The sequence below is a fragment of the Pristis pectinata genome, chromosome 1 (assembly GCF_009764475.1).
Source record: "Pristis pectinata isolate sPriPec2 chromosome 1, sPriPec2.1.pri, whole genome shotgun sequence".
Lineage (NCBI taxonomy): Eukaryota > Metazoa > Chordata > Chondrichthyes > Rhinopristiformes > Pristidae > Pristis > Pristis pectinata.
Window position 1 is genome coordinate 55,220,469 of NC_067405.1, and position 12,671 is coordinate 55,233,139.

Consider the following 12,671-nt stretch of genomic DNA (forward strand, 5'->3'; position numbering starts at 1 on the left):
AACAAAGACATTTTACCAAGTGTCTGAATTCCACAGAGAGACTCCCATTGACTGATTCTTCCATATTCATTACTTTGGTATTAGTGCCTAATATATTAAATTTGCGATATCTGTAAACAGAGTGCATCATTTCAATACATTCCATTGTTTAGTTTTTTCGTAAAATAAGAGTAATTTTTCATTTTCTTTTGCATACCCTCTTGCTGTTGAACTCTCCCTAGAAAAAAAGAAAGTGAATGAGAAGAGAATGACTTAAAAGACATAATTAAAATATTATTTATTAGACTGAAAACTTGTCTTACTTGTCAATTGTAGCTTTCACTTTTAGCTGATAGTTCAATTCGGGTAATTTCACTAAAAATCTAAGAGAGAAAGGAAAACCTACATTTATCCAGTGCCCATGTCCCATGTACTTGAAGGCCAGTTCAGTAAAAATTGTACAGTAAGTTAAGTTACAGATAACAAGTTAAGTTAATATCAGTTAAGTTACAGATAACAAGTTCCCACAGACAGCAAAGTGATAATGATACCATTTTTGTTTGTATATAGAGGTTAAAGGATAAATATTAGCCAGTGCACCCAGAATACTCTTTCACACTTATTCAAAATAATGTAAATGGATATGTACTTTCACTTATGTAGGCAGACTCAACAGTTACACTCAGTTGGCAGGCCACATTGAATGCAATACTGAGCCCAGATTTCAAAAACTAACACTTTCTTCCAAGTTCTTGTCATGGAAAGAAGTGGACAGAGGAAAAGATTCAAGGATGTGCCCACAGCCTCCTTGTAAAAATGCAATATTCCTACTGAGGAATATCTGGCTCATGACAGCTCAAAGTGGAAGAGGAGCTTTCGGGATGCCTTTGAGACCCTCAAGGCCATGAATCAGGAGCTCGCAGAGCTTCTATGTAAGCTACCCACTCACCTACCCCATCAACCATATCCTGTCCCATCTGCGCTAGAGTCTGTGGTTCCTACTTTGGTCTCATTGGGCACTTCAGAACCCATAAAACTGCAGTGAAAGAAAGTCATCCTAGATTCCAAGGAACAGTTTAAGAAGCAGTTGATTTGCTTAGTGTTATACTGGAGTATCAGTCCAGGTTTCTGTATTCAAGTCTTTGGAGTGCAACTTGAACCAGAGGGCAAAGAAAACTTTTGCAAGTGTTTTAATTTTAATTTTACCTAGATATCACATCATTTCCTGTAATGTTTTTCATAAATTTGAGGTACTTTCTTCCTAAGCTGTCCAAACATGTCAATGAGGCCATCCCATTCTATGCTTTACAATTTTGTCTTTTTGATCCCTTTGTAACATAAAACAAGTATTTCAATATTACTAACACAGGTCCAATTCTTATAATGTAAAAAAAAAGGGCAACCCAATCAGTTAATTTAAGAAAATCTGTCTTTGCACATAACAAGGGACAGTTTATGTAGCCAAACTAACTCAGACATTTCCCAAACTTGCTTTGTAACACCAGCGCAAATTGATCAGAAGGGCTAGAAGATGTCACAGTATTCCAAAATGTGGAGTGATAGAGATAGGCTAGGATTTCCCCATTCTCAGTAGGACTGGCACAAGGTTATAAATCATTGTGCCCAGTGAATTGAAGAGTGCCAGATAACATAAATGCGTTGGGATGAAATGCTTCCAGCGTGGACTCCAAAGATGATGGGAATTTTAATAAATACATGCAGAACCAAGTATATACCAGGAATGGCAGCTAGACAGTTACTGGCAGTGTGTGGCTAGCAGGTCCAGGTTTTCACACAGAGTGGCATGTGGACCACTAGGGGGTACAAATGAAGTGCCCCTCCCTGCATCCCAAAACTCTGACTAGGATCACACTAGAGAGCAATAGTGGACCAAATCCTGGTATTAATGCAGAAATCATAAATTCATCTTTGGTCACTATGGTTAAACCAGTCCAATGATATCAGCCACCCATTGTGCTCGCCTCCTGTGATTGCCATTAGAAATGAATGTGAGGAGGCGACAACAAAAGGTGACCAATACTGTATTGGTTTAATACTGGCAATCAAAGACAAATGTTCATCCCATAAAGAGAAACTTCAACTCAGCATTATTTCATTTATCATAAAGAAGCTCACCTTATCTTAACAGTGAATTGCACTCCTGTTTTTAGGACCATCGCTCTCTGTGGATGGGTTGGCATGCAAGGCTGTCTCTCCACCACAAAAGAACTAAATATATTGGAAGCAAAAGAGAGCTTATCATCTTTCTCAAGAATATTAACACTTGTTAAACGCATCTTAAGACTTACTTGTGACTTGTTATCTATTAATATTAAATATTAGCTTTTGAAAAATTATTAAACAGGATGATTTACCACCTGGCAACAATCAGTTGGTTGATGCCAATGAAGATGCTAAAAGCGTTGTTGGTTTAATGACTGGAAGAATCAGCCCTGCTCTTGAACACTATCTTGGAGAGTGTATGTATTTGTATAATGGACAAAGATGGAATTGGGTGCCATTGTGGTGCTTTCCACTCCTCAATAGCTTGCCTACATTCAATTGCTTGGTTCATGGATGGAGAATTTTGTACAGATCCTTCTGGTGCTTATGAAACCTGTAGAAGTCACTACCCTCAGAGGAGATGAGGAGGAATGCAATTTAAAATAAATACATTTATACTGGCAATTTAATTAGTCATTGCACATTTGAGCACAGTAATGTAGCTGTATCCCTAACAGTTCCCATGATATTTTCAACTGCTTTTAGTTGAGTCACAGTGCATTTGTATGAAGTGATTTGTATTTGCGCAGTTTCATATTTTCTCCAGTGCCAAGCTATGAAATTTCTATTACTGACTATATGGACTGTCAATGCTGCTTTTGACTAATCTATTGAGTCACAAGTCTGTGATGTGAGAGGAGATACCAGGGAATGTATCATCTGTGTGGATTCACCGGACAAATATAAAAGGGACAGAAGCTAATTTAGTCAGTTGCTTGTCCTGCTGTGAGGAACTGGAGAAGCTTTCCTATGAAATATTACTGGGCCTGCACTTGTAATATGTATGGATACATGATTGTCATTTTAAATGAGGCAAGGGAAATAAAGGAAAAAAAAAGTCAGGTAATTATTTTCACCTTTCACATGACTTTCAGATTATTCCAAGGTGCTATGCATCAATGACATTCTTTCAATATGTAGTCACTGTCATAATGTAGAAAGCACAGAAATGCCATCCACAAATTTGCTGGTGACACCACTGTTGTTGGTGGAATCACGGATGGTAATGAGGCAGCATACAGGCTTGAGATAGGTCAGCTGGTTGAATGGTGTCATTGCAACAACCTTGCACTCAATGTCAGCAAGACCAAGGAACTGACTGTGGATTTTAGGAAGGGGAAATCAGGTGAACACACACCAGTCCTCATCGAAGAGTCTGCAGTGGAAAGGGTGAGCAGCTTCAAGTCCCTGGGTGGCAACATCTCGGAGGATCTATCCTGCACCCAGGACATAGATGCAACCACAAAGAAGGTGCGCCAGCATCTCTACTTTCTGAGAAGTTTAAGGAGATTTGGCATGTCATTGAAGACTCTGACAAACTTTTACAGATGTACAGTGGAAACCATTCTGACTGGTTGCATCATGGTTTGGTATGGAAACTCCATTGCACAGGAATGCAAGAGGCTACAGAGAGTGGTGGACTCAGCCAGTTCCATTACGGGTACAGCTCTTCCCACACTTCAGGAACATCTACAAGAGGCGATGTCTCAGGAAGGCAGCATCCGTCATCAAGGACCCCCACCACCTGGGCCATACCCTCTTCTCGATGCTGCCATCAGGCAGGAGGTACAGGAGCCTGAAGACCTACACCTTAAGATTCAACAACAGCTTCTTCCCCGCTGCCATCGGGTTCATGAACCAACCTGAAAAATGTTAATACTATCTTGGACTATTTTTTTTCTCTCTCAATCTTGTACCAGTGTCGTTATGTTGACTATTGTTTATTTTGTGTACATGTATGTATAATTGATATTAATTTAAGTTTATGTGAACTTATGTTTGTCCTTGTCATGTAATATACTGTGCTCCTGGAAAAAGCTAATTTTCATGCCATTTATACCCTGTACATGTATGCCTATGGCAACAATAAACTTGAACTTAACAAATTTGCAAATGCAAATCCCCTTAAAAGAAACATGACCATATCAACTGTTTTAGAAATGGTGATGGAGGGATATTGCTGGTCAGAATACCGTGAATCCCTCGTTCCTCTCTGAAAGAGTGTCATGGGATTATTCAAATTCATTTGAGTTGGATCTGAATGACAGCATCTCCAACAGTGCAACACTCCTTGTCAAGTCTCTGGGATCATTGAACTGAGAACCATCTGATCCAGGAGTAAGAGTACAACTGGCTGAACCACACAGGACGTAGCCTTCAATATCCACAGATTTTACTTATTTTTCCAAATCAATGTAGAAGCAACTATGGAAAACTAACAGCAGGGCTTCTTTCCTTTGTGGATGAGGTTCTGTGAAATCCAGGGGTTAGGCCAAGATCATTCAAGCATGTAATTTATTTTTATCCCTCCCCAAAGTAATAGGTCTATTGGAAGCTGTACAGAAGCTTTGATTCAGAGGCCCATCTCACCAGTTCAGGAAACTCAGATTTCCTGCCTGATTTGTAGCTGGAAAAGCTCCAGCCCAGGGATGACTCACAGCCCAGTAATTTTCTCAAAGCTCGTACCCATCAGAAAAACGTAGACAGTTGAAGCCTGAACTAAAATTTCTGAACAATACTAAAAAGTTGCTTTTTAGTTTTAATAAATTTTTGTACCTTTTGATGAAACTGTAAATCAAAATATTCACTCTTTCCTCCAAATGAGGTCTTTGCAGAGGCATTGGATCTCCTTCATAGGTCACTTTCTGCAGCAGTTCCTCTAGCTTTTTCAGCTGTCTTCTGACCTGAAATAAGCTCTCTGCGAACAATGTAAACCTAATTCAAAAGAATTTACAGTGTTCATTACAATAACCAAGCAAAGCACACAAAACTACAAATAATTCTAGTACTTGGTACTTTACCAGTTCTGCAGTTGATCAAGGCAGGTGTTGTGTGGACCTCCTATGCAGGCAATTTGCTGTCGTCGTTTCCATTCTGTTAGCTCTTCAAACAGTTGTCTGTTCATTAGAAAATCCATTTGGTTTAACAACTCTGTGATTTTATGGAGTACCTCCTGCATCACACAAAGATTTAGCCATGAGTAGGATCCTAAAATCCATCTTGGAATAACATCTTTAGATGCACAGCACTAGCCTACTTTTTGTTTTAATTAAAAACTCTCAGAAATATTTCACTTATGAAACCATAATCTGTAAACATTTCCATAAATGTGCCTAATATACGTATAAAGAAAATGTGCCCTTCATTACTGCTCTCAGTGAACTTTGCACCTATATTGTTGCTGGACTTAAGTTCATTACCCTTACAGCCCTAAACTAAAATGCACTGTTCAAGAATTCAGATGTGCAGAATTACAGGCCTTATTTTCCTGCCTACTTCAGCTACAGCACTATCAATTGCATCTTCTATAATATTCAGTAAAATGCTACAGTTCAAACATTTTCCAAACTCTTGCTTATGTTTTCATGGCTTGTTAAGCAGATAAGATCCCCTGTAATAAAATGTGTGTTCTGGGCAGCATGCCCAGGTTTAATAAGTAAGCCTCAAGGACAATTTATTGCTCATGGGGGAATATGTAGGATGCCCATCACACATACCCATCCTCTTCTGAAAGGCAGAAAATTATGCAACAACAAGCTAATGTATATAGACTAAATTCCTTGTTCATTCGTAGCTCAGCTGTTGATTTGAACTCAAAATTTACAGCCTGATACCAAGAAAAGTGGAATTATAACCAATCCAGACTGAGGTAGCAACATCTTCCTAGAATTATGTTACTTATAGTGGAACCATTTACCCTGTTGGAATAAGAACTGGAGACAGTCTCGGTGTACTGATTTTTCCAAATTGCTTAGAGTTGGCTGTCATAAATATTTTGAATATGATTTTCCTGTGTGTAAGGAGTGATGAATGGGGATTGGGGGAAGCCCCATGTGCAGCATGTCTTAAAAAGGCATGGTGCAGCTTTTAATGAACCAATGGTACTTCACCTTTCGTTTATGATCCAGCTGATTGAGCATGCCTTGCAACCGAAAAACCTCTTCCTTCATATGAACACTGTTCCTATCACTGTGTTCTGAGAAAATTAAAAAGAAACAAAGTTAACCTCCCATAAAACTAAAAGGGAGACATTGGTATCAGTTACCAATTATCATTGGTATGCATTATAGTCAGTGTGTACCATTGGGCATATTGATTGTAAATTAGCAGATACCGAAAAACAAAATTTAAGGGAATGGATGCTATTTGGAGGTGCTGTGCCCATTAGTTGATTGGTGATGATTTCAGAGAACCAGCAGGCCTCAGATAAAGAAAACCTGAGGATCTGTGCTTCAACTGGCATCCTAATGAATGCTAAGAACCTCCAGCTGAGGAGACCCTGATTATTTTGCTTTCTCCATTTGGTTCCAATGGGAAATCCCACCAAGGTGGTGATGCTCAAACAGCAGCTGCCAAAGCCACAAAGTACATGCATACAAATAATAATGCCCAGAATCTCCCACGCTGCTGCAGGAAGAGCTCCTGAGATAAACCCCTGTGCCTGGATGCACTCCCAGTTACACCAGGATGATCAAGATTACAGAGAGCTGTGTGCTCAAGCTTGTTTTTACCTTCAGCGGGCATGTTGCAATGGCTGGTGTATTGGCCAATGGCAATACACTCCCAGAAGCCACTTCATGCAGCAGCATTACCAATTTGGCCTCCATGGAAAAGAAAGCCACATGCTAGGTTGTTCTGTTATTTGCTTCTGGAATCCTGGGTACCAAAAGAGTGGCAGTAATGCTAACAATTCACTTGACAGGAATCAAAAGATACAGATTGAGTGCCAATTTCATACTCTGCCCTACTATGATTTACACTGATTTTATGGCTTCTTGGTTTTGTATAAGGCCATCAGAATCTTTGCCCACCCCACCCATCACATTTTGTTAAATTTCACATGTACACACAGTGGCTGAATGGCCTACTCTTTCCATTAATGTGTTCCTGCAACTATATGATTTTGAACTTTCAGCATAAATAATTATATATTCTTAATTGTGAAAGACCATTGTCCTGAACATTTTCATTTTCCTCTCCAGGCCAGGATGCTGCCTGACTCACTGAGCATTTTCTGTTTTAAGACCGTAAGACAATAACAAATAAGGGCAGGAGCCCCTTGAGCCTGCTCCACCATTCAATAAGATCATGGCTGATCTAACTTTCCTCTAATCTACTTCCCTACTCTATCCACACAACCTTTGATTTCTACCTCAGTTCTGAATCCATTCAATGATTTAGGCTCCATAGCTTTCTAGGGCAAGGAATTCCAAAAACTCACAACGCTTTGAGAGAAGAAATTCTTCCTCATCTCAGTCTGAAATGCACATCCCTTATTCCGAGACTCTGCTCTGGTCCTAGACTCTCCCCTAAAGGGAAACATCCTCCCAACTTTTACCCTGTCAGCCCCCGCCGCTCCACCCAAGAATTTTGTATATTTCAATTATAAAGACAAACCCTTCATATTTGGGATTATCCCAATAAACCTTCCTTAAATTAGAAATAATTATAAATTATTTAATTATAAATTAAATAGACTCTGTTTATACTTCTCACTACCTCAGTAAAGCAGCCAGCATAATCAAAGACCCCACGCACCCCGGACATTCTCTCTTCTCCCCTCTCCCATTGGGCAGAAGATACAGAAGTCTGAAAGCATGTACCACCAGGCTCAAGGACAGCTTCTATTCCGCTGTTATAAGACTATTGAATGATTCCATAGTATCATAAAATGGACTCTTGACCTCACAATCTACCTCGTTATGACATTACACCTTATTGTCTACCTGCATTGCACTTTCCCTGTAGATGTTACACTTTATTCTGCATTCTGTTATTGTTTTACCTTTTACTACCTCGATGCACTATGTAACGAATTCATCTGCAAGAACGGTATGCAAGACAAGTTTTTCACTGTACCTTGGTACATGTGACAATAATAAACCAATTCCAAATGAATCACAAACAGTGATATATCTTTCCTTAAATAAAGGGAACAAAACTGTACACTGTACTCGAAATGTGGCCTCATCAATGCCTTGTATAGTGTAGTAAGACTCCCCTAGTTTTATACTCCAAATCCCTTGAATTAAAAGCCAGCATTCCATTAGACTTCCCAATTACTTGCTGCACCTATATGTTAGCTTTCTGTATGTCATGTATGAGAACTACCTAATCCTTTGGTTCTGCAACTGCAGCAGACTTTCTCCATTTAAATAATAATCTGTTCTTTCTTCCAGAGTGAGCTACATCACATTTTCCCTCATTATACTCTATTTGCCAGTTTTTTGCCCATTCACTCAACCTACACCAATCCTTTCCGTATATTTTATGTCACAGCAAATTTGGTGACCATACACTTGCTTCGCGCCTCCAAATCACTAACATACATTGTAAACAGTGCAGGGCCAGTGCCCTTTCCTGCAGCATCCCACAGGTTACAGGTTGCCAATCTAAAACTTACCCTTTTATTCCTCCTTGCAGCTTCATGCTAGTTAGCTAATCCATGTTAACACTGAGAGTTAATCCTCTAACACCAAGAGTTCTTGTCTTGTGAAGTAACCTATCATGTGGCACTGTTAAAATCCAAATACTACTGATTCCCAACCATCTGCTATAGTTGATGCGTCCTCAAACTTGTCAGATGTGATCCTCCCCTTCATGAACTAGGTTGACTCTGCTTCATCAGATTATGACTTTCCAAATGTTCTTCTATTACCAACTTAATAACTGATTCCAATAGTAGATGTCAGGCCAACCAGCTTGAAGTTGCCTACTTTGTGCTTCATACCCTTTTTGAACAAGGGTATTACCTTGGCAGTTTTCCAATAATTTGGTACCACTCCAGAATCTAAAGATCTTTGGAACATTACAACCAATGTATTTATTATCTCTGTGGACATTTCTTTTCGGATCCTAAGATGTAAATTCTCAGGTACCTTTAGCCCCATTCATTTGCCTAATACTAAGTCTCTAGTGATGGCTAGAGAAGTATCATAATTAGTGGTACTTAATTTCAGCACTGCACTTTTTTAATATTTATAGTATATTCTACTATAAAGACTGAAGCAAAATATATGTTTTATTTCTAATTATCCGGAACCACAGTTTGGGTAAGTCCCATTTACAGTGTTGTCACTAAAACAAAAGTGGCACTCTCCTACCCCATTCCTAAATAAATATTTTAAACTTTGTCATTTGAAGTACAGCGTACAGGTCTGGTCATCCTGCTTTAGAAAGGATGTCATTAAACTGGAAAGGGTGCAAAAAAAATTTACAAGGATGTTACTGGGACTGGAAGGGTTGAATTACAAGGAGAAGCTGGATAAGCTAGAAACGTTTTCCCTGCAGTGTAGGAGGCTGAGGGGTAACCTTATAGAGGTTTATAAAATTGTGAGGGACATAGATGAGGTAAATAACCAGAGTTCTTTTTCCCAGGATAGGCGAGTCCAAAACAAGAGAGCATAGGTTTAAAGTGAGAGAGGGAAGATTTGAAAGGGACCCGAGAGGCAATATTTTCCACACTGAGGGTGGTGCATATATGGAATGAGCTGCCAGAGAAAGTGGTAGAGGCAGTTACAATTACAATATTTAAAAGACATTTGGACAGGTACGTGGAGTTACAGGCCAAATGCAGGCAAATGGAACTAGCTCTGTTAGGCAACTTGGTCAACGTGGATGAGTTGAATCAAAGGGCCTGTTTTCCATGCTACATAGCTCTACAACTATGACTAAATACCAATCAAGTCAATTACAATTATCAAAGACATTGGCATTTTGCTGCTTTGCTGTTCATTTTGAAAATTACCTTGTGTCTGTAGTGTCTTATATCTGAAATCAAACTCATCCTGCAGGTCCTCAAGATATTTTACATCTTGTTCCACAAACTGTTTATAAGGGGGAAAAAAACAAGATAAACTATGGTTATTTAGATCTGTGAGGTTATCTTGTGTTTTTTTTAGTTATTCCCATGCAATGGAACATCTTTCCATCAAGATGCTGATGCTGCTCTGTTAACAGTTAAAAAGTTCAATGGAGAGGTGATTAGCTTCCACCTGGTGCCTCTGCTTGATGGCTGGAGCAAAATGTGAAACTTAGACAAAGAATCAGAAACATGGGTAGCTATCCAGCCAGTCTATTACATGTAATCTCTGTGGCACTCCTGGACTAGATTGCTTGTTCATCTAATTGAAGTGAACATTTCATTTGTAGGCCAGATGCCTGGTAACTTTTATTGAACTACCAGGAATTAACTTAAAGAAATATGATCACTTAAAGATGCTTAGCTACATAAGCAAAAGAAATGATTACCGCGATATAATGGATAAAAATGTTTCTATACCTTCACTAGTTCGATAAAATAAACAGAAGAAAATATGGCACTAAGTAGGTCCTATGTTACTTGAATTACTTCAGAAATAATCAATATACCTGTGTATTGGTCTTTATGGCAGTCATTCGATGTTCCAAACTTCTTTGTCTTTCCGAAATCATTGAGTTCTGCAATAATTTTTCTTCATGCTCCTTAAGTACATGGAACAGATTAAAATAATGCAATGAATAAAAGCAGCATCAGCTTCTTCAGTTCACATGGATAATGCTTCAATTTTGTCTTCAGCAAAATAAAACGTGATTCTAAACATAATAAAGAGAAAAGTAACTTTATTCCTTTACATAAGTCACTCCCTTTAACTCACACATATATATGTACACAATGAGCTCTTGTTATCCTGGTCATGGGCATATAAAAACCAAGTTAACTTGTACAAAATCCCAATCCTCAAACAGAGATAGAGAAAATGCTGTTTTAAATAAGAGGCTGAAAACAATTAGTTTTGAGGAGCTCCCTGTAGCAATTTCAAATAAACAACATTTACATTCAGGGATTGGGTTTAGGGTAGTGAGTGGTTTGCTATCCTGAAGCTGATGCTGCAGCTATTAAACAGGACCTTTATACACGGTCCACCTGAAATCACTATAGAAATGTCCATCTTCTAAAACTGAAATATTCTGTGTCTGAAATGTGCAAAGTTGATCACACAGCTGATGTATGCTACAGCTCATTCTACATTTGCCAAGCACATAAATGATGCTGAAACACACTGTAGCTGATCACACAAAAGATATTCAGATGAAACGATAGCTGATATATTACAATTTATTCAGTGGCTATTGTGCAAAAAACCATTCTGATGCTTAAGTTTAGGAACACCAAAATGTGTACAGAGAACAGCAAGCAAATACGTCAATGATGGCTTAATTGCAATGACTTACAGGGGCAGATAAACTCACTAAAAATGGCTTAAACAATATTGACCATGAATTTATATTCAACTGTGTTTGACTGTATGATGAAGTAGATTTTCAGTTCTTTTCTTAAAAAGATAAAAATTATCATGTGTGATGTTATCAGATATTCAAATCCAGCAGTAAATTTGTGTTTGTAGTAAAAGATTGTCATAGATAATTATTACATGTATAATTTAGATGACTTGAATGACTCTTTTTCACAAGGCTTGAATTTCATTTGAAAAAATCCTTAATCTTATATGAAAAAAATCTGCTTTACCTCACGTGACTGATCACTGGTTAAAAAGCAAGTAAAACTGTATGTTTCTTAAGATGCACAAGGCCCAAGGAAAGAAAATGCATACCTGTTCAGGTGTGTTGACTGTTGTGAGAATCCTCCGTTCTTCCCTGAGGCAATTTGCTATAACTGATGCCATATGCAATGGATTTCCAAGATATTGCACCTATAGCATGAAAGAAATGCTGTGTAGTGTTAAACTATTCAAACCAGTCTCTAATGCATTGAGAAACAGGTTTTTATCATGGTTTTGTATATTCATATTTTTGGAGAAGGGGAGCAAGAAGGCAAGAAAATTATTCCTCAGAAGGTTAATTTCATTTTATGTTATTTACTACTATGTAATTTAGTTCAAGTTGGACTCTTGGAGCCACAGGCCTTCATAATTATGGCAGTTGAAATTACATGCAAGCTATCTAAATAAAATGACCCACTAATTCCTATTAACTGCCCATTAACCAATCCTCAATCCACTTCCCCCAATACTGTACAATACCGTACACTCTAATCATATTTCATAATCTCGTGTGACACCTGACTGAATGCCTTCTGAAATTTTAAATATTCCTCATTCGCTGATTTTCCCTTACCTACTCTGCTTGTTACATCCTCAAAAACCTATACAGATTTGTCAAAACACAATTTCTGTTCCATAAGATTGTGCCAACTCCTTCTAATCATTATAATGTGCCATATACCCCATGCCGGATCCTAAATGAGAACTGTGGGCATTTTTTCTACCACTAATGGCAAACTACTTGCCTATAATTTTCACCCTCCTTCCATGATCAATAGGGTTACATTCACTACTTTCTAATCAACAGGAAATATACTAGAATCTGGGGAATTCTGGAAGATAAAATTCAAAACACCCATCATCTCT

The 12,671-nt window shown here is 38.3% G+C and overlaps 1 protein-coding gene across 1 annotated transcript in view; it reads right to left on the reverse strand.

Moving 5' to 3' along the window:
- stat4 (signal transducer and activator of transcription 4) overlaps positions 1–12,671 on the reverse strand; it is an 85,917-nt gene that overhangs the window by 43,396 nt on the left and 29,850 nt on the right. The window contains exons 4-13 of the mRNA XM_052027795.1: positions 11,856–11,954; positions 10,633–10,725; positions 10,010–10,088; positions 6,153–6,238; positions 5,064–5,215; positions 4,819–4,977; positions 2,116–2,208; positions 303–362; positions 197–217; positions 17–110 (exon numbers count right to left, since the gene is read on the reverse strand). Coding sequence (XP_051883755.1) covers positions 17–110; positions 197–217; positions 303–362; positions 2,116–2,208; positions 4,819–4,977; positions 5,064–5,215; positions 6,153–6,238; positions 10,010–10,088; positions 10,633–10,725; positions 11,856–11,954 — 936 coding nt within the window. The remainder of the gene's footprint in view (positions 1–16; positions 111–196; positions 218–302; positions 363–2,115; positions 2,209–4,818; positions 4,978–5,063; positions 5,216–6,152; positions 6,239–10,009; positions 10,089–10,632; positions 10,726–11,855; positions 11,955–12,671) is intronic.